The 23,278-nt window shown below is 43.8% G+C and overlaps 1 protein-coding gene across 1 annotated transcript in view; it reads left to right on the top strand.

The window, feature by feature from the left end:
* LOC147087117 (NACHT, LRR and PYD domains-containing protein 3-like) overlaps positions 1-23,278 on the top strand; it is a 65,864-nt gene that overhangs the window by 30,164 nt on the left and 12,422 nt on the right. Inside the window, exons 4-5 of the mRNA XM_085978051.1 lie at positions 12,078-12,249; positions 12,344-12,409. Coding sequence (XP_085834177.1) covers positions 12,078-12,249; positions 12,344-12,409 — 238 coding nt within the window. The remainder of the gene's footprint in view (positions 1-12,077; positions 12,250-12,343; positions 12,410-23,278) is intronic.

Here is a 23,278-nt window from a genome sequence, read left to right as displayed (position 1 = left end):
TGCGTTCTACAGTTAGTTCAATGTACAGTATAGAGCAGTGATCATTATTTTCTGCAGTTTGTTCAATGTACAGTGCAGAGCTGTGATAATTCTGTTCTAAAATTAGTTCAATGTTCAATACAGAGCAGTGATCATTGCTTTCCTCATTTCGCTAAATGTACAATACAGAACAGTGATCATTGTGTTCTACAGTTTGTTCAATGATCTGTTCAGAGCAGTGATAATTGTGTTCTACTGTTAGTTCACTGTTCAGCACAAAGCAATGATCATTGAGTTCGACAGTTAGTTAACTGTTAAGTACAGAGCAGTGATCATTGTGTTCCACAGTTAGTTCAATGTACAGTAGAGAGCAGTGATAATTGTGTTCCACAGTTTGTTCAAATTGCAGTAAAGTGAAGTGATCATTGTGTTCCAGTTAGTTCAATGTACAGAACACAGCAGTGATCATTTTGTTCCACTTTTTGTTCAATGTACATTTCAGAGCAGTGAACATTGTGTTCTACATTTAGTTGAAAGTTCAGTACAGAGCAGTGATCATTGTGTTCTACTGTTGTTCAATGTTCAGTATGGTGCATTGATCATGGTGCTCTACTGTTAGTTCACTGTTCAGAACAAAGCAATGATCATTGTGTTCGACAGTTAGTTAACTGTTAAGTACAGAGCAGTTATCATTGTGTTCCACAGTTTGTTCAATTTACAATACAGAGCAGTGATCATTGTGTTCCACAGTTAGTTCAATGTACAGTACAGAGCAGTGATCATTGTGTTCCACTTTTTGTTCAATGTACAGTACAGAGCAGGGAACATTGTGTTGTTCAGTTAGTTTATGTTCAGTTCAGAGCAGTGATCATTGTGTTCACAGTTTGTTCAATGCACAGTACAGAGCCGTGATCATTGTGTTCTACAGTTAGTTCAATTTTCAGTATGGAACATTGATCATTGTTTTCCATATTTAGTTCAATGTACAGAACAGAGCATGTTCCCGCAAATGACATGGGTGGGTCTAACACACCCAGGGAACCCTGGATGTCAAGGGATATACAAGAATGAAATAGGAAAAAAGGATGGCGTTTGGCAGATACAAAGTACTAAAAGCAGTGGAAGCCCTAGAGGAGTACTGAAAGTGCAGGGGCGTTATATAAAAAATAAATTAGGAGAGCAAAGAGGGGTCATGAAAAAACAGTGGCGGACAAAATAAGGGAAAATCCCAAAGTGTTTTATAAGTACATTAATTGCAAAAGGATAACCAGGGAAAGAGTAGGGCCCATTTGGGACCAAAGTGCTAATCTGTGTATAGAGCCGGAAGATGTAGGTGAGGTTTTAAATGAATATTTTGCATCTGTGTTCACTATGGAGAAGGACGCTTTAGGCATAGAAACCAGGCAGGGGGATTGTGATATACTTGAACAAATTAGTATTGAAATGGAGGATGTACTAGCGGTTTTAGCAAGCTTACAATTGGAAAAATCCCCAAGCCCAGATGATATTTATCTCAGGCTGCTGTGTGAGTTAAGGGAGGAGAGTGCAGGGGCTCTGACATAAATTTTCAGAACCTCTCTGGCCACTGGGGAGGTGCCAGAGGTCAGGAGGACAGACAACATAGTGTCATTATTCAAGAAGGGTAATAGAGATGAACCAGGGAATTACAGGCCAGTGAGCCTAACATCAGTGGTAGGGAAATTTTTTGAAAAAATTCTGAGGGACAGAATTCATCTCCACTTGGAGAGGCATAGATTAATCAAGGATAGTCAGCATGGCTTTGTTAGGGGTTGATCATGTCTAACCAATTTGATGGCATTTTTCGAGTGGGTTACTAGGTGTGTGGATGAGGGTAGTGCAGTTGATGTAGTCTACATGGAATTCAGTAAGGCTTTTGACAAAGTCTCACATGGGAGACTGGTCAAGAAGGTAAGAGCCCATGAGGTCAAAGGCAAGTTGGCACGTTGGATCCCAAATTAGTGGCAGGAGGCAGAGTGTGATGGTCGAAGGTTGTTTTTGTGACTGGAAGCCTGTGTCCAGTGGTGTACCACAGGGATCGGTGCTGGGTCCTTTGCTGTTTGTAGTGTATATTAATGATTTAGATATGAATGTAAGACGTATGACCAGTAAGTTTGCAGATGACACGAAAATTGGTGGAGTGGTAAATAGCGAGGAGGGATATAGACGGGTTGGTCAGATGGGCAGAACAGTAGCAAATGGAATTTAACCCTGAAACGTGTGAGGTGATGCATTCTGGGAGTACTAACAAGGCATGGGAATACACAATGAATCGTAGAACTCTAGGAGGTACAGAAGATCAGAGATATCTTGGTGTGCATGTACATAGGTCCCTGAAGGCAGCAGGACAATCAGATAAGGCGGTTGAAAAAGCATATGGGATACTAGCCTTCATTAACCGAGGCATAGCATAGAAGAGCAAGGAGGTTATCATGGAGCTGTACAAAACGCTAGTTAGGCCACAGCTGGAATACTCTGTGAAGTTGTGTTCGCAGCACTATAGGAAGCAGGTGACTGCATTGGAGAGGATGCATCAGAGATTCAGCAGGATGTTCCCTGGGCTGGAGTGCTTCAGCTATGAAGAGAGACTGGACAGGCTGGGGTTGTGTTTCTTAGAGCAGAGAAGGCTGAGGGGGGAAGGGTTTGAGGTGTACCTAATGATCAGGGGCATAGATAGGGCAGATGGAATGGAACTTTTCCCCTTATTAGAGTGGTCAATAACCAGGGGGCATAGTTTCAAAGTAAGGGCCAGGAGGCTTAGAAGAGATTTGAGAAAAAACGTTTGCACCAGAGGCTTGTTGGAATCTGGAACTCACTGCCTAAAAGGGTGGTAGAGGCAGGAATCCTCATAGCGTTCCAGAAGCATTTAGATGAGCACTTGAAACGTCATAGCATACAAGGCTATGGACCAAATACTGGAAAATGGGATTAGAATAGACAGGGCTTAATGGCCGGTCGCGGACACGATGGGCCGAATTGCCTCGTTCTGTGCTGTAAAACTCATTGACTCTATGATTCTATGAGAGCAGTGATGATTGTGCTATACAGTTAGTTCATTGTACACTACAGAGCAGTGATCAATGTGTCCTACAATTAGTTCAATGTACATTACAGAGCAGTGATCATTGTGCTCTACCGTTCTTTCAATGGACATTACAGAGAAGTGTCCATTGCGTTCTGCAGTTAGTTCAATGCTTAGTACAGGGCAGTGATCATTGTGTTCCTCTGTTAGTTCAATTTACACTACAGGGCAGTGATCATTCTATACTACAGTTAGTTCAATGTTCAGTACAGAGCAGTGAATATTTTGTTCTACAGTTACTTCAATGTACATTAAAGAGAAGTGATTTCTTTTCTACAGTTAATGCAATGTTCAGTACAGAGCAGTGATCATTGTGTTCTACAGTTAGTGCAATGTGCAGTACTGAGCAGAGATCATTGTGTTCTACAGTTAGATCATTTTATACAACAGAGCAATAATGATTGTGTTAAAGAGTTCGTTCAATTTACAGAACAGATCCGTGATCATTGTGTTCGACAATTAGTTCAATGTACAGCACAGAGCAGTGATCCTTGTGTTCTACAATTAGTCCAATGTTCAGCTCAGAGCAGTGATCACCGTTATCTACAGTTAGTCCAATGTTCAGTAAAGAGCAGGTATCATTGTGTTCCTCAGTTAGTTCAAAGTACAGTACAGAGCAGTGATCTGTGTGTTCTAAGTTTAGTTGAAAGTTCAGTACAGAGCAGTGATCATTGTGTTCTACTGTTGTTCAATGTTCAGTACGGAGCAGTGATCATTGTGTTCTACTGTTGTTCAATTTTCAGTACGGAGCAGTGATCATTGTGTTCTACTGTTGCTCAATGATCAGTACGGAGCAGTGATCATGGTGTTCTACTGTTGTTCAGGGTACAGTACAGAGCAGTGATCATTATGTTCAACAGTTAGTTCACTGTACAGTAAACAGCATTGATCATTGTGTTCTTGCAGTTAGGTCAATGTACAGTACAGAGCAGTGATGCTTGTATTATATCGTTAGTCCAATGTACAGTACACAGCAGTGATCATTGTGTTCTACAGTTAGTTAAATGTACAGTACAGTGCAGTGATCATTGTGTTCTACAGTTAGTTCTATGTACAGTACAGAGCAGTGATATTTGTGTTCTATGGTCAGTGCAATGTGCAGTAAAGAGCAGTGATCATTGTGTTCTACAGTTAGTTCTATGTACATTACACAGCATTGATCATTGTGTTCTACAGTTAGTTCTATGTACAGTACAGAGCAGTGATATTTGTGTTCTATGGTCAGTGCAATGTGCAGTAAAGAGCAGTGTTCATTGTGTTCTACAGTTAGTTCTATGTACATTACACAGCAGTGATCATTGTGTTCTACAGTTAGTTCTATGTACATTACACAGCATTGATCATTGTGTTCTACAGTTAGTTCTATGTACAGTACAGAGCAGTGATATTTGTGTACTACGGTCAGTGCAATGTGCAGTAAAGAGCAGTGATCATTGTGTTCTACAGTTAGTTCTATGTACATTACACAGCAGTGATCATTGTGTTCTACAGTTAGTTCTATGTACATTACACAGCAGTGATCATTGTGTTCTACAGTTAGTTCTATGTGCATTACACAGCATTGATCATTGTGTTCTACAGTTAGTTCTATGTACAGTACAGAGCAGTGATATTTGTGTTCTACTGTCATTGCAATGCGCAGTAAAGAGCAGTGATCATTATGTTCTACAGTTAGTTCTATGTACATTACACAGCATTGATCATTGTGTTCTACAGTTAGTTCTATGTACAGTACAGAGCAGTGATATTTGTGTTCTACGGTCAGTGCAATGTGCAGTAAAGAGCAGTGATCATTGTGTTCTACAGTTAGTTCTATGTACATTACACAGCATTGATGATTGTGTTCTACAGTTAGTTCTATGTACAGTACAGAGCAGTGATATTTGTGTTCTACGGTCAGTGCAATGTGCAGTAAAGTGCAGTGATCATTTTGTTCTACAGTTAGTTCTATGTACATTACACAGCAGTGATCATTTTGTTCTACAGTTAGTTCTATGTACATTACACAGCATTGATCATTGTGTTCTACAGTTAGTTCTATGTACAGTACAGAGCAGTGATATTTGTGTTCTACGGTCAGTGCAATGTGCAGTAAAGAGCCGTGATCATTGTGTTCTACAGTTAGTTCTATGTGCATTACACAACATTGATCATTGTGTTCTACAGTTAGTTCTATGTACAGTACAGAGCAGTGATATTTGTGTTCTACGGTCAGTGCAATGTGCAGTAAAGAGCAGTCATCATTGTGTTCTACAGTTAGTTCTTGAAATAAGGAATAGATTTGCCTTCCAAAGTTAGGCTTTATTAACTTTAAAATCGGCAGCATATCTTTCTACATCCAGTCCCAACTAAAGCTAGAAAAGGACTGAATTTAAGGTAGCCACAACACATCATGTGATCATCAACTACCAATGAGATTACAACACATATCCCAAGGCAGTTAACAAACAACGAATCACAATACTTTTACTAATCAAGGAATAATCACCGCATTCACCCCTCCTTTAAAATATACTCTAACCTAATAACTTTTACAATTTACAATTAATTATTTACAACTAAACTATGCACGAGAATAAAACTATTTACCTAACACAATACTAAATGAACAACAACAAATAATAACATTACGCATAAGTATTAAGTATCTCTCAACTAAAACAATATACTATAATATTTCAACAATTTTTAAAACATTACTATCAATTTAAAAGTCCATTTTCAATTGGTCGACCGGATAACTTGTTCGTGTCGACCTTCTTAACCTTGGTGAAATTTCTTGCCCTCCCACGCCAGAAGGCACAGAAGTATCTTCAACAGGAAGGCTATCCATATCCCGATTCTCAATGGTTTCCGGATTAGAAATCCCATCAGAAGATGCACTGGGACGGTCATAAACACCTATCAAAGGCTGACTAATAGAAGTATGATTATCTGCAATCGGATTGGAAATATTCGTAGTATCTGTAACAGCATCCACATTATCCGAATCATGACCATTGTTATTATCCTCAGAAGAGGGCTGGCCCCCACAAGGAGCCAAGTCTTTAATTGAAACAGTACTTTCCTTCCCATCTTGGAATCGAATATGAGCATATTGGGAATTTGCCTCCAACAGCTCCACCTCCTCCAACAAGGGGTCATATTTTGACAATCTAACATGGCGTCGAAGCAACACAGGTCCCTGCATAGTAAGCCATGAAGGTACCGAATATCCCGTAGTAGATCTCCGTGGTTAGTTAAAGAGCCTTTCATGGGGGGTCACATTAGTAGCCGTTGAAAGCAATGATCTAATGGAATGCAGGGCATCAGGCAGTACCATTTCCCACTGTATATTCTTAAGGTTCCGGGATGTCAACGCCAACATAACTGCCTTCCAGATCACCCCATTGTATCGTTCGCACTGTCCATTACCCTGGGGATTATACGGGGTAGTTCGACGAGTAGAAATTCCCCGACTCTGAAGGTATTCCTTCAACTGGGAAGACATAAAAGAACTTCCCTGATCCGAATGGATATACGCAGGCATCCCAAAGATGACAAAAAGTTGAGTCAAACATTTAATAACTGTAGCAGCTGATACATCTGCACAAGGAAAAGCAAAAGGGAACCTTGAAAGCTCATCCACAACAGTAAATATATATCGGTTTTGAGTAGTTGAAGGAAGAGGTCCCTTAAAATCAACACTCAAACGTTCAAAAGGAGAAGTAGCCTTTATAAGATGAGCTCGTTGAGGCTTAAAGAAATTCGGTTTACACCGAGCACAGATAGAACATGATGAAATCATCCGCTTGACGTCTTCAACTGATAAAGGCAAGTTCTTACTGCGTACAAAGTGTATCATCCTCGTATCTCCAGGATGACATAAGGCATTGTGAAGATTAATAAGCGTATCTCCGTGAATCACCGAATAATAATCCCTCGACAGTGCATCAGCAGCAACATTATCCTTCCCCGGATGATAAACTATGTCAAAATGGTAACATGCCAACTCAATCCTCCATCTCATTATTTTATCATTTTTAATCTTTCCAAAATGTTTAACATCAAACATAAAGGACACAGATTTTTGGTCAGTTACCAACGTGAAATGTCGCCCCGATAAATAATGTCTCCATTTACGCAATGCTTCTACTATTGCGTATGCCTCTTTTTCTATTGAGGAATGTCTTTTTTCACTATTATTCAAAGTACATGAGAAAAAGGCCACAGGTCTTCCATTTTGGTTCAAAGTAGCCCCAATTGCAAAATCCGAAGCATCTGTCTCAATCACAAAGGGAACCTGCTCATCAATGGAATGCACAACTGCTCCTAAAATATCCTTTTTTAAATTCTCAAAACATGTCCTGGCCTCCCATGATAGAGGATATGTCGTAACCCGAATAAGAGGCCGGATCTTCCGTGAAAAATTTGCAATCCAATTAGAATAATAAGAAAACAGTCCAACAACTCGTTGCAAAGCCTTAGAATTAGTAGGACAAGGTAAATCGATCAATGGTCGCAGACGTTCTGGATCTGGTTTAATCTTATTTCCCGAAATAATATACGCCAATAGATTTACCTCAGTAGTCGAGAAGACACATTTCTCTTTGTTAAAAGTTAAACCAACTTTTTCCGCTGCTTGAAGGAATCTTTTTAAATTAGAATCATGCTCCACCCTTGATTTGTCACACACTGTGATGTCATCTAAGTATGAAAAGCTGTCAGAGAGTGAGTTATCACTTATAAAAGCATCCATTGCCCGTTGAAAACAAGCAACACCATTAGTAACACCAAATGGTATTCGGCAAAACTGATACAGCTTTCCACCAGCCTCAAAGGCCGTATATGGTTGATCCTTCTTAACAATAGGAATCTGATGATAAGCAATCTTTAAGTCAATATTGCTAAAAATTTTATACTGAGATACTTTATTGATAAGCTCATCAATCTTAGGCAAAGGGTACGCATCTAATTGAGTATACCTATTAATAGTTTGGGAATAGTCTATCACCATTCGTTTCTTGTGTCTCTCGTTAGTTGTGACAACTACCTGTGCTCGCCAAGGCGAACAACTAGGTTCAATGGTTCCTTACAATAAGAGACGTTGAACTTCAGAATTAATAAATTCTCTATCCTGACTACTATATCTTCTTGACTTGGTAGCAATTGGCTTACAATCCGACATCAAATTGGAAAAAAGTGATAATGGAGGAATAGATAAAGAGTTTAATCCACAAATAGATAAAGGTGGCTTAGTCCCTCCAAATGAAAGACTAAGAGACTCGTGTAACTGAAGCACATCATGTCCAATCAAAATATCCACACAGAGATTAGGCAAAACAGATAGGCATATATCAGTATACGTATTACCTAGAAGAACCAATTTCACAAAGCAACAACCAGCTATTTGTGAAGTAAGGGTCGTCTGAGCCATACACACCTGATACGTAACAGGCGAAATTTTCAAATGCTTCTCCTTCGCAAACTGAAGACTGATAAAACTCTCAGTACTGCCCGTATCTATAAGGGCCTTCACTTCCAACCCATTAACTTGAGCCGTAACTATAGCTTTGTTTCGGCCATGAGCAAATGCAGCAGAAATTGATGCAATAAACGACCTATCTAAAGGCTGAATAGTCACAGAAGAGGTAGTGGAGGAAGACCCTCCCACACCAGGAGAAGGGAAGGTAATTGAACCTGATGATTTGCACACACGTGCATAATGACCTCTTTTGCCGCATTTACTACACACAGCCTCCCGAGCAGGACACATCAGACGAGGGTGCCGGATATTCCCACAAAAATAACACTTCTGAATCCTAGAGGCAACGGCCGCCGAAGTAGAAACTGTTTCAAAATCTAGTAAACCACTCCCATTAAGTCCACATAATTCCTTTTCATCCGAAACTGCCGAAACCATAGTCGCAGGCCGATTAGAAAGAGCATAAGAATCCGAACTTCTCTGAGCCATATCCAATGTAGAAGCTTGCTCAAAAGCACTTTTAAGATCCAGAGTCTTATTTTCTAACAACCGCTGACGAATTGATCTAGACAGTAATCCATTAATAAAAGCATCCCGTACCGATTCGTCCTTATATTCTTCAGCCGTCACAGCCTTATAATTGCAGTCAACACTAAGGCACCGAAGTGCTTGTAAATAATTATCCAAAGATTATCCCACCTGCTGCCTACGGGCAGATAGAAGATGACGTGCAAATACCTCATTCTTTGGTTTAACAAAAATCTTTCCAATGTAGAAGTAGCCTCTTCATAAATTTTACAGTGCAAAATATATTTATATACATCCGGGTCAATGTAGTTGATCAGCATATTCAGCTTATTTAGAGCCTTTTGATCCAACACGCCCAAAAAGTTTTTAAATGTACAATACCAATGTTTCCATTTATCATCCTCTCCAGCAGAATTGGGGTCAGCCTTGAATCGTTCTGGTTGAAGATATCGCTCCATTCTAACATAAAGTTAATAAATTGAAATAAAGAATAGATTTGCCTTCCAAAGTTAGGCTTTATTAACTTTAAAATCGGCAGCATATCTTTCTACATCCAGTCCCAACTAAAGCTAGAAAAGGACTGAATTTAAGGTAGCCACAACACATCATGTGATCATCAACTACCAATGAGATTACAACACATATCCCAAGGCAGTTAACAAACAACGAATCACAATACTTTTACTAATCAAGGAATAATCACCACAGTTCTATGTACATTACACAGCAGTGATCATTGTGTTCTACAGTTAGTTCTATGTACAGTACAGAGCAGTGATCATGGTGTTCTACAGTTAGTTCTATATCAGTACAGAGCTGTGATCATTGTGTTCTACAATGTGTTCAATGTACAGTACAGAGCAGTGATCATGGTGTTCTACAGTTAGTTCTATATCAGTACAGAGCAGCGATCATTGTGTTCTACGTACAGTACAGAGCAGTGATCATCGTGTACTACAGATTCAGATTCAGAAAGATTCAGAAATCCCACAGTGCAGATAGAGGCCATTTCGGCCTGTCGAGCCTGCACCGACACATATCCCACCCAATCCCCGTAACCCCTACACCAACACATATCCCACCCTATCCCTGTAACCCCACTTATTAAATCCCCCTAACACTAAGGGTCAATTTATCATAGCCAATCAACCTAACCCGCACATTTTTGGACTGTGGGAGGAAACCGGAGCACCCGGAGGAAACCCACGCAAACACGGGGAGAATGTGCAAACTCCACACAGACAGTCACCCGAGGCCGCATTCGAACCCGGGTCTCTGGCGCTGTGAGGCAACAGTGCTAATCACTATGCCACCGTGCTATGTTCAGTACAGAGCAGCGATCATTGTGTTCTGCAGTTAGTGCAATGTTCAGTATAGAGCAGTGATCATTGTGTTCTACAGTTAGATCATTTTACATAACAGAGTAATAATCATTGTTTTTCAAGAGTACGTTCAATTTACAGCCGTGATCATTGTGTTCTACAGTTAGTTGTATGTTTAGTACAGAGCAGCGATCATTTTGTTCTACAGTTAGATCATTTTACATAACAGAGTAATGATGAATGTGTTCAAGAGTTCGTTCAATTTACAGTACAGAGCAGTGATCATTGTGTTCTAAAGTTAATTCAAAGCAGAGTACAGAACAGAGATCATTGTGTTCTACATTTAGCTCAGTGTACAGCACAGAGCAGTGATCATTGTGTCCCATAGCTAGTTCAATGTTCAGTACAGAGCAGTGATCATAGTGTTCCATAGTTAGTTCAATGTTCAGTACAGAGCAGTGATCACAGTGTTCTACAGTTGGTTCAATTTTCAGTACAGAGCAGTGATCATTGTGTTCTACAGTTAATTCAAAGTACTGTACAGAACAGAGAGCATTGTGTTATACATTTAGCTCAGTGTATAGTACAGAGCAGTGATCATTGTGTCCCATAGTTAATTCAATGTTCAGTACAGAGCAGTGATCATAGTGTTCTACAGTTAGTTCAATGTTCAGTACAGATCAGTGATCATTGTGTTCTACAGTTAGTTCAATGTACAGTACAGGGCTGTGATCATTGTTTTCTACAGTTAGTTCAGTGTATAGTACAGATCACTGATCTTTGTATGATTCAGTTAGTTCAGTATACATCACAGCGCAGTGATCGCTGTGATCTACAATTAGGTTGATGTACCATACAGAGCAGTGATCATTTTGCCCTACATTTAGTTGAATTTACAGTACAGTACAGTGATAATTGTGTGCTACATTTAGTTGAACGTACAGTACACAGCAGTGATCATTGTTTTCTACAGTTAGTTCAATTTACAATACAGAGCAGTGATCATTATGTCCTACAGTTAGTTTAATGTGCAGTACAAAGCAGTGATCATTATTGTGTTCTACAGTTACTTCAATGTTCAGTACAGAATAATGATTGATTTTGTACTCACTTGAAAATACACCGTAAAACAACGATCGTAATTAAAAATCATTATTTAAATATTCCATTGTCATTCCATTTTGTTCTGCTGTTGAAAGTCTTTCAGCTTTAGACCTTTTTCTAGAGCTGTATTCAGTCGACATGATTGGTTTCGCACTTGTTAATAGAAACCGTTTTGATACCGAAGGGCCATTCAGATCCTGGGCCCACAGTAAGTGTGGTTTCAAAGGCTTTCATTCAGGAGCACCCAGTTCCTTCCCAGATGAGGTCCCTGATATCGTGTTGGATACACTTTATAATAAACTAGTCACATTCACTATTTCAGATTAACAATGTTTCTTCACAGCCCAGCTGAACGATTCATACTTTAATGTCATCACTTCTATTTATAATTAATGACAGAAACAAGATATTTGCAGAATATTTATATATTAAGAATGGAAGAGTAACCGGCCCCTGATTAACTATCTCAGCAGAATCATGAAAACATAGTAAATTCCATCACGTGGCAGATCATGTCCTTCTCATTCTCAGTGTATGCCATTCACTCCGCTGCTCAGTATCTTAATTTTATTCATTGCAGAAAGTGACTGAGCTCGTGGAGAAGGGTAACAGGGCGGACAGTTCCAAACTTCTCCTAAACTTAGTGATGGAGAAAGGCTCTGGGGCCCGAAGGGTGATGTGGAAATCCTTTGTGAATATGCGCCATGGGGTACCAAAGTTGGACAAAATATTGAAAGAAATGGAGGAACTTGGTACGATAAAATCTCGCTGAGTTTAATTTCATATTTAAACACGATTGTAATACTGATTAAAACTGGTTTCATGAAATCTAATTGATCTGAACAGATGCTGATGAATTTGATAACATAAATATCGCACGAGGTTTAACTGAAGTTGGCGAACATCTGAAGGGTAAGTGACGCACTTGGCATTTTATACAATTTATTTTAATTCTGAAAGTGTGCCCATATCCGTTTGTCTAAAGATTGATGGATAATCGGTATCAGACGTTCAGGGGGTTGGGTTAAACAGCTGTATTGCTTGTCAATCCCCAAAACTACTGCACGGATGGAAGTTCGATTGCACATCGTGTTCAGAGGTTTATTTAAATTTGCAGCTGCATTTTAACTTCCATTAAAAAACACGCATATCAGTTCTGAAAACCAATACAAACCAGGTAGGATCCTGATACACTGTGAAACCCCATAAATACCTGGCAGGATCCTAATACACTGTAAAATCCCATACACACCTGGCAGCATCCTGATACAATGTGAAACCCCATACACACAAGGCATGTCCTGATATATTGTGAAACCACAAACACACCTGGCAGGATCCTGAAATACTGTGAAACTCCATACACACCTGGCAGGATCCTGACACAGTGCGAATCCCCTTAAACACCTGGCAATATCCTGTTACACTGTGAAACCCCATAAACAACTGGCAGCATCCTGATACATTGTGAAACCGCACACACACCTGGCAGGATCCTGATACACTTGGAAACCCCATACACACCTGGCAGGTTCCTGATAAACTGTGAAATCCCATACACACCTGGCAGGTGCCTGAGACATCGTGAAACCCCATGCACACCTGGCAGCATCCTGATACACTGTGAAACCCACACACACCTGGCAGGATCCTGATACACTCTGAAACCCCATACACACCTGACAGGATGCTGTTAAACTGTGAAAGCCCATGCACACCTGGCAGGATCCTGATACACTGTGAAACCCCACTTACACCTGGCAGGACCCGGATATACTGTGAACTCCCATACACACCTGGCAGGATCGTGATAGATGGTGGAACACCATAGACACAAGGCAGTAATTGATTTACTGTGAAACCACATACATTACTGGCAGGATCCTGATACACTGTGAAACACCATACACACAAGGGATGGTCTGATACATTGTCAAACCACAAATACACCTGGCAGGACCCTGATAAACTGTGAATCCCCATACACACCTGGCAGGATCCTGATACACCGTGAAACTGCATAAACACCTGGCAGGTTCCTGATAAACTGTGAAACCCCATACACACCTGGCAGGATCCTGATACACTGTGAACCCCCAAACACACCTGGCAAGATCCTGATAAACTGTGAAACCCCATACACACATGGCAGTATCCTGTTATACTGTGAAACCACATACACACCTGGCAGGATCCTGATGTACAGTGAAACCCCACACATCCCTGGCAGGAACCTGATACACTGTGAAACCCCATACACATCTGGCAGGATCCTGAAACACTGTGCAACCCCATACACACCTGGCAGGATCCTGATAAACTGTGAAACCCCAGACACAGCTGGCAGGATCCTGATACACTGTGAAACCCCATAAACACCTGGCAGCATCCTGATACACTGTGAAACCCACACACACCTGGCAGGATCCTGATACACTGTGAACCCCCAAACACACCTGGCAAGATCCTGATAAACTGTGAAACCCCATACACACATGGCAGTATCCTATTATACTGTGAAACCACATACACTCCTGGCAGGATCCTGATACATTGTAAAACCCCATACACACCTGGCAGGATCCTGAAACACTGTGAAACCCCACATACACCTGGCAGTATCCTGATACACTGTGAAACCCCATACACAAATGGCAGGATCCTGATAGACTGTGGAACCCCTTAGACACACGTAAGGAATTGATTAATGTGAAACCCCTTACATTACTGGCAGGATCCTGATTCACTGTGATACCCCTTACACAGAAGACATGGCCTGATACATTGTGAAACCAGAAATACACCTGGCAGGATCCTGATGTACTGTGAAACCCCATACACCCCTGGCAGGAACCTGATACACTGTGAAACCCCAGACACACCTGGCAGGATCCTGATACACAGTGAAACCCCATACACACCTGGCAGCATCCTGATACACTGTCAAACCGCATACACACCTGGCAGGATCCTGATACACTTGGAAACCCCATACACACCTGGCAGGATCCTGATACACTGTGAAACCACATACACACCTGGCAGGATCCTGATACACTGAGAAAACCCACATTACACCTGGCAGGATCCTAATACAATTTGAAATCCCATAAACACCTGGCAGGATCCTGTTAAACTGTGAAAGCCCATACACACCTGGCAGGATCCTGATAGACTGTAAATCCCCCCACACACCTGGCAGAACCCTGATACACTGTGAATACCCATATACCCCTGGCAGGATCCTGATACACTGTGAAACCGCATACACACCTGGAAGGATCCTCATAAACTGTGAAACCCCATACACAGCTGGCAGGATCCTGATACACTGTGAAACCCCATAAACACCTGGCAGCATCCTGATACACTGTGAAACCGCATACACACCTGGCAGGATCCTGATGTACAGTGAAACCCCACACATCCCTGGCAGGAACCTGATACACTGTGAAACCCCATACACACCTGGCAGGATCCTGATACACTGTGCAACCCCATACACACCTGGCAGGATCCTGATACACTGTGAAACCCCAGACACAGCTGGCAGGATCCTGATATTCTGTGAAACCCCATAAACACCTGGCAGCATCCTGATACACTGTGGAACCCACACACACCTGGCAGGATCCTGATACACTGTGAACCCCCAAACACACCTGGCAAGATCCTGATAAACTGTGAAACCCCATACACACATGGCAGTATCCTGTTATACTGTGAAACCACATACACTCCTGGCAGGATCCTGATACACTGTAAAACCCCATACACACCTGGCAGGATCCTGAAACACTGTGAAACCCCACATACACCTGGCAGGATCCTGATACACTTGGAAACCCCATACACACCTGGGAGGTTCCTGATACACTGTGAAACACCATACACACCTGACAGGATGCTGATACACTGTGAAACCGCATACACACCTGGCAGGATCCTGATACACTTGGACACCCCATACACACCTGGCAGGATCCTGATACACTGTGAAACCACATACACACCTGGCAGGATCCTGATACACTGAGAAAACCCACATTACACCTGGCAGGATCCTAATACAATCTGAAACCCCATAAACACCTGGCAGGATCCTGTTAAACTGTGAAAGCCCATACACACCTGGCAGGATTCTGATAGACTGTAAATCCCCCCACACACCTGGCAGAACCCTGATACACTGTGAATACCCATAAACCGCTGGCAGGATCCTGATACACTGTGAAACCCCATACACACCTGGAAGAATCCTCATAAACTGTGAAACCCCATACACAGCTGGCAGTATCCTGATACACTGTGAAACCCCATAAACACCTGGCAGCATCCTGATACACTGTGAAACCGCATACACCCCTGGCAGGATCCTAATGTACAGTGAAACCCCACACATCCCTGGCAGGAACCTGATACACTGTGAAACCCCATACACACCTGGCAGGATCCTGATACACTGTGCAACCCCATACACACCTGGCAGGATCCTGATACACTGTGAAACCCCATACACAGCTGGCAGGATCCTGATACACTGTGAAACCCCATAAACACCTGGCAGCATCCTGATACACTGTGAAACCCACACACACCTGGCAGGATCCTGATACACTCTGAAACCCCATACAGACCTGACAGGATGCTGTTAAACTGTGAAAGCCCATGCACACCTGGCAGGATCCTGATACACTGTGAAACCCCACTTACACCTGGCAGGACCCGGATACATTGTGAACTCCCATACACACCTGGCAGGATCCTGATAGATGGTGGAACACCATACACACCTGACAGGATGCTGTTAAACTTTGAAACCCCATACACACCTGGCAGGATCCTGATACACTGTGCAACCCCATACAGACCTGGCAGGATCCTGATACACTGTGAAACCTCATACACAGCTGGCAGGATCCTGATTCACTGTGAAACCCCATAAACACCTGGCAGCATCCTGATACACTGTGAAACCCACACACACCTGGCAGGATCCTGATACACTCTGAAACCCCATACACACCTGACAGGATGCTGTTAAACTGTGAAAACCCATGCACACCTGGCAGGATCCTGCTACACTGTGAAACCCCACTTACACCTGGCTGGACCCGGATACATTGTGAACTCCTATACACACCTCGCAGGATCCTGATAGATGGTGGAACACCATCGACACAAGGCAGTAATTGATTTACTGTGAAACCACATACATTACTGGCAGGATCCTGATACACTGTGAAACACCATACACACAAGGGATGGTCGATACATTGTCAAACCACAAATACACCTGGCAGGACCCTGATAAACTGTTAATCCCCATACACACCTGGCAGGATCCTGATACACCGTGAAACCGCTTAAACACCTGGCAGGTTCCTGATAAACTGTGAAACCCCATACACACCTGGCAGGATCCTGATACACTGTGAACCCCCAAACACACCTGGCAAGATCCTGATAAACTGTGAAACCCCATACACACATGACAGTATCCTGTTATACTGTGAAACCACATACACTCCTGGCAGGATCCTGATACACTGTAAAACCCCATACACACCTGGCAGGATCCTGAAACACTGTGAAACCCCACATAAACCTGGCAGGATCCTGATACACTGTGAAACCCCATACACAAATGGCAGGATCCTGATAGACTGTGGAACTCCTTAGACACACGTAAGGAATTGATTAATGTGGAACCCCTTACATTACTGGCAGGATCCTGATTCACTGTGATATCCCATACACAGAAGACATGGCCTGATACATTGTGAAACCAGAAATACACCTGGCAGGATCCTGATGTACTGTGAAACCCCATACACCCCTGGCAGGAACCTGATACACTGTGAAACCCCAGACACACCTGGCAGGGTCCTGATACACAGTGAAACCCCATACACACCTGGCAGGATCCTGATACACTTGGAAACCCCATACACACTTGGCAGGATCCTGATACACTGTGAAACCACATACACACCTGGCAGGATCCTGATACACTGAGAAAACCCACATTACACCTGGCAGGATCCGAATATTATCTGAAACCCAATAAACACCTGGCAGGGTCCTGTTAAACTGTGAAAGCCCATACACACCTGGCAGGATCCTGATAGACTGTAATCCCCCCACACACCTGGCAGAACCCTGATACACTGTGAATACCCATATACCCCTGGCAGGATCCTGATACACTGTGAAACCCCATACACACCTGGAAGGATCCTCATAAACTGTGAAACCCCATACACAGCTGGCAGGATCCTGATACACTGTGAAACCCCATAAACACCTGGCAGCATCCTGATACACTGTGAAACCGCATACACACCTGGCAGGATCCTGATGTACAGTGAAACCCCACACATCCCTGGCAGGAACCTGATACACTGTGAAACCCCATACACACCTGGCAGGATCCTGATACACTGTGCAACCCCAGACACACCTGGCAGGATCCTGATACACTGTGAAACCCCATACACAGCTGGCAGGATCCTGATACACTGTGAAACCCCATAAACACCTGGCAGCATCCTGATACACTGTGAAACCCACACACACCTGGCAGGATCCTGATACACTCTGAAACCCCATACACACCTGACAGGATGCTGTTAAACTGTGAAAGCCCATGCACACCTGGCAGGATCCTGATACACTGTGAAACCCCACTTACATCTGGCAGACCCGGATACACTGTGAACTCCCATTCACACCTGGCAGGATCCTGATAGATGGTGGAACACCATAGACACAAGGCAGTAATTGATTTACTGTGAAGCCACATACATTACTGGCAGGATCCTGATACACTGTGAAACACCATACACACAAGGGATGGTCTGATACATTGTCAAACCACAAATACACCTGGCAGGGCCCTGATAAACTGTGAATCCCCATACACACCTGGCAGGATCCTGATACACTCTGAAACCCCATACAGACCTGACAGGATGCTGTTAAACTGTGAAAGCCCATGCACACCTGGCAGGATCCTGATACACTGTGAAACCCCACTTACACCTGGCAGGACCCGGATACATTGTGAACTCCCATACACACCTGGCAGGATCCTGATAGATGGTGGAACACCATACACACCTGACAGGATGCTGTTAAACTTTGAAACCCCATACACACCTGGCAGGATCCTGATACATTGTGCAACCCCATACAGACCTGGCAGGATCCTGATACACTGTGAAACCTCATACACAGCTGGCAGGATCCTGATTCACTGTGAAACCCCATAAACACCTGGCAGCATCCTGATACACTGTGAAACCCACACACACCTGGCAGGATCCTGATACACTCTGAAACCCCATACACACCTGACAGGATGCTGTTAAACTGTGAAAACCCATGCACACCTGGCAGGATCCTGCTACACTGTGAAACCCCACTTACACCTGGCTGGACCCGGATACATTGTGAACTCCCATACACACCTCGCAGGATCCTGATAGATGGTGGAACACCATCGACACAAGGCAGTAATTGATTTACTGTGAAACCACATACATTACTGGCAGGATCCTGATACACTGTGAAACACCATACACACAAGGGATGGTCGATACATTGTCAAACCACAAATACACCTGGCAGGACCCTGATAAACTGTTAATCCCCATACACACCTGGCAGGATCCTGATACACCGTGAAACCGCTTAAACACCTGGCAGGTTCCTGATAAACTGTGAAACCCCATACACACCTGGCAGGATCCTGATACACTGTGAACCCCCAAACACACCTGGCAAGATCCTGATAAACTGTGAAACCCCATACACACATGACAGTATCCTGTTATACTGTGAAACCACATACACTCCTGGCAGGATCCTGATACACTGTAAAACCCCACATAAACCTGGCAGGATCCTGATACACTGTGAAACCCCATACACAATTGGCAGGATCCTGATAGACTGTGGAACTCCTTAGACACACGTAAGGAATTGATTAATGTGGAACCCCTTACATTACTGGCAGGATCCTGATTCACTGTGATATCCCATACACAGAAGACATGGCCTGATACATTGTGAAACCAGAAATACACCTGGCAGGATCCTGATGTACTGTGAAACCCCATACACCCCTGGCAGGAACCTGATACACTGTGAAACCCCAGACACACCTGGCAGGGTCCTGATACACAGTGAAACCCCATACACACCTGGCAGGATCCTGATACACTTGGAAACCCCATACACACTTGGCAGGATCCTGATACACTGTGAAACCACATACACACCTGGCAGGATCCTGATACACTGAGAAAACCCACATTACACCTGGCAGGATCCGAATATTATCTGAAACCCAATAAACACCTGGCAGGGTCCTGTTAAACTGTGAAAGCCCATACACACCTGGCAGGATCCTGATAGACTGCAATCCCCCCACACACCTGGCAGAACCCTGATACACTGTGAATACCCATATACCCCTGGCAGGATCCTGATACACTGTGAAACCCCATACACACCTGGAAGGATCCTCATAAACTGTGAAACCCCATACACAGCTGGCAGGATTCTGATACACTGTGAAACCCCATAAACACCTGGCAGCATCCTGATACACTGTGAAACCGCATACACACCTGGCAGGATCCTGATGTACAGTGAAACCCCACACATCCCTGGCAGGAACCTGATACACTGTGAAACCCCATACACACCTGGCAGGATCCTGATACACTGTGCAACCCCAGACACACCTGGCAGGATCCTGATACACTGTGAAACCCACACACACCTGGCAGGATCCTGATACACTCTGAAACCCCATACACACCTGACAGGATGCTGTTAAACTGTGAAAGCCCATGCACACCTGGCAGGATCCTGATACACTGTGAAACCCCACTTACATCTGGCAGACCCGGATACACTGTGAACTCCCATTCACACCTGGCAGGATCCTGATAGATGGTGGAACACCATAGACACAAGGCAGTAATTGATTTACTGTGAAGCCACATACATTACTGGCAGGATCCTGATACACTGTGAAACACCATACACACAAGGGATGGTCTGATACATTGTCAAACCACAAATACACCTGGCAGGGCCCTGATAAACTGTGAATCCCCATACACACCTGGCAGGATCCTGATACACCGTGAAACCGCATAAACACCTGGCAGGTTCCTGATAAACTTTGAAACCCCATACACACCTGGCAGGATCCTGATACACTGTGAACCTCCAAGCACACCTGGCAAGATCCTGATTATCTGTGAAACCCCACACACACATGGCAGTATCCTGTTATACTGTGAAACCCCACATACACCTGGCAGGATCCTGATACACTGTGAAACCCCATACACAAATGGCAGGATCCTGATAGACTGTGGAACCCCTTAGACACACGTAAGGAATTGATTAATGTGAAACCCCTTACATTACTGGCACGATCCTGATTCACTGTGATACCCCATACACAGAAGACATGGCCTGATACATTGTGAAACCAGAAATACACCTGGCAGGATCCTGATGTACTGTGACACCCCATACACCCTTGGCAGGAACCTGATACACTGTGAAACCCCAGACACACCTGGCAGGGTCCTGATACACTTGGAAACCCCATACACACCTGGCAGGATCCTGATACACTGTGAAACCACATACACACCTGGCAGGATCCTGATACACTGAGAAAACCCACATTACACCTGGCAGGATCCTAATACAATCTGAAGCCCCATAAACACCTGGCAGGATCCTGTTAAACTGTGAAAGCCCATACGCACCGACAGGATCCTGATAGACTGTAAATCCCCCCACACACCTGGGAGAACCCTGATACACTGTGAATACCCATATACCCCTGGCAGGATCCTGCTACACTGTGAAAACCCATACATACCTAGAAGGATCCTCATAAACTGTGAAACCCCATACACAGCTGGCAGGATCCTGATACACTGTGAAACCCCATAAACACCTGGCAGCATCCTGATACACTGTGAAACCGCATACACACCTGGCAGGATCCTGATGTACAGTGAAACCCCACACATCCGTGGCAGGATCCTGATACACTGTGAAACCCCACACACACGTGGCAGGACCCTGACACACTCTGAATCCACATACACACCTGGCAGGATCCTCATACACTGTGAAACCGCATACACACCTGGCAGGTTCCTGATACACTGTGAACCACCATACACACCTGGCAAGATCCTGATAAACTGTAAAGCCCCATACACACCTGGGAGGATCCTGAAACACTGTGAAACCCCACATACATCTCGCTGGATCCTGATAAACTGTGAAAACCCATACACAACTGGCAGGATCCTGATAGACTGTGGTACCCATTAGACTCCCGTAAGGAATTGATTACTGTGAAACCCGTTGCATTACTGGAAGGATCCTGATGCACTGTGAAACCCCAAACACAGAAGTCATGGCCTGATACATTGTGAAACAACAAATACACCTGGCAGGATCCTGATATGCTGTGAAACCCCATACACACTTGGCCGGTACCAGATACACTGCGAAAACCCAAACACGCCTGGCATGATCCTGAAAGACTGTGAAACCCTATACACACATGGCAGGATCCTGATACACTGTGAAACCACATACACATCTGGCAGGATCCAGATTGACTGTGAAACCCCATACAAACCTGGCAGGATCCTGGTACACTGTAAAAACCGCATACACACCTGGCAGGCTCCTGACACAGTGCAAAACCACATGCACACCTGGCAGGATCCTGAAACACTGTGAAACCCCACATACACCTGGCAGGATCCTGATACACTGTGAAACCCCATACACAACTGGCAGGATCCTGATAGACAGTGGAACGCCTTAGACACACGTAAGGAATTGATTAATATGAAACCCCTTACATTACTGGCAGGATCCTGATTCACTGTGATACCCCATACACAGAAGACATGGCCTGATACATTGTGAAACCAAAAATACACCTGGCAGAATCCTGCTGTACTGTGAAACCCCATACACCCCTGGCAGGAACCTGATACACTGTGAAACCCCATACACACCTGGCAGCATCCTGATACACTGTCAAACCCCATACACACCTGGCAGCATCCTGATACACTGTCAAACCGCATACACACCTGGCAGGATCCTGAGACACTTGGAATCCCCATACACACCTGGCAGGATCCTGATACACTGTGAAACCACATACACACCTGGCAGGATCCTGATACACAGTGCAACCCCATACACACCTGGCAGCATCCTGATACACTGTCAAACCGCATACACACCTGGCACGATCCTGATACACTTGGAAACCCCATACACACCTGGCAGGATCCTGATACACTTTGAAACCACATACATACCTCGCAGGATCCTGATACACTGAGAAAACCCACATTACACCTGGAAGGATCCTAATACAAACTGAAACCCCATAAACACCTGGCAGGATCCTGTTAAACTGTGAAAGCCCATACACAGCTGGCAGGTTCCTGATACACTGTAAACCCCCCACACACCTGGCAGAACCCTGATACACTGTGAATACCCATACATACCTGGCAGGATCCTGATACACTGTGAAACTCCATACACAACTGGAAGGATCCTCTTACACTGTGAACCCCCAAACAGACCTGGCAGGACCCTGATACACTGTGAAACCCCATACACACATCGCAGGATCCTGAAATACTGTGAAACCCCATACACACCTGGCAGGATCCTGATTCAATGTGAAACGCCATACAC

The sequence above is a fragment of the Somniosus microcephalus genome, unplaced genomic scaffold (genome assembly GCF_052327205.1).
Source record: "Somniosus microcephalus isolate GS21.2 unplaced genomic scaffold, FLI_Smic_1.0 unresolved_chr6, whole genome shotgun sequence".
Lineage (NCBI taxonomy): Eukaryota > Metazoa > Chordata > Chondrichthyes > Squaliformes > Somniosidae > Somniosus > Somniosus microcephalus.
Note: the sequence above shows the minus strand (reverse complement) of the source record. Positions and strands in the feature narration are given on the sequence as shown.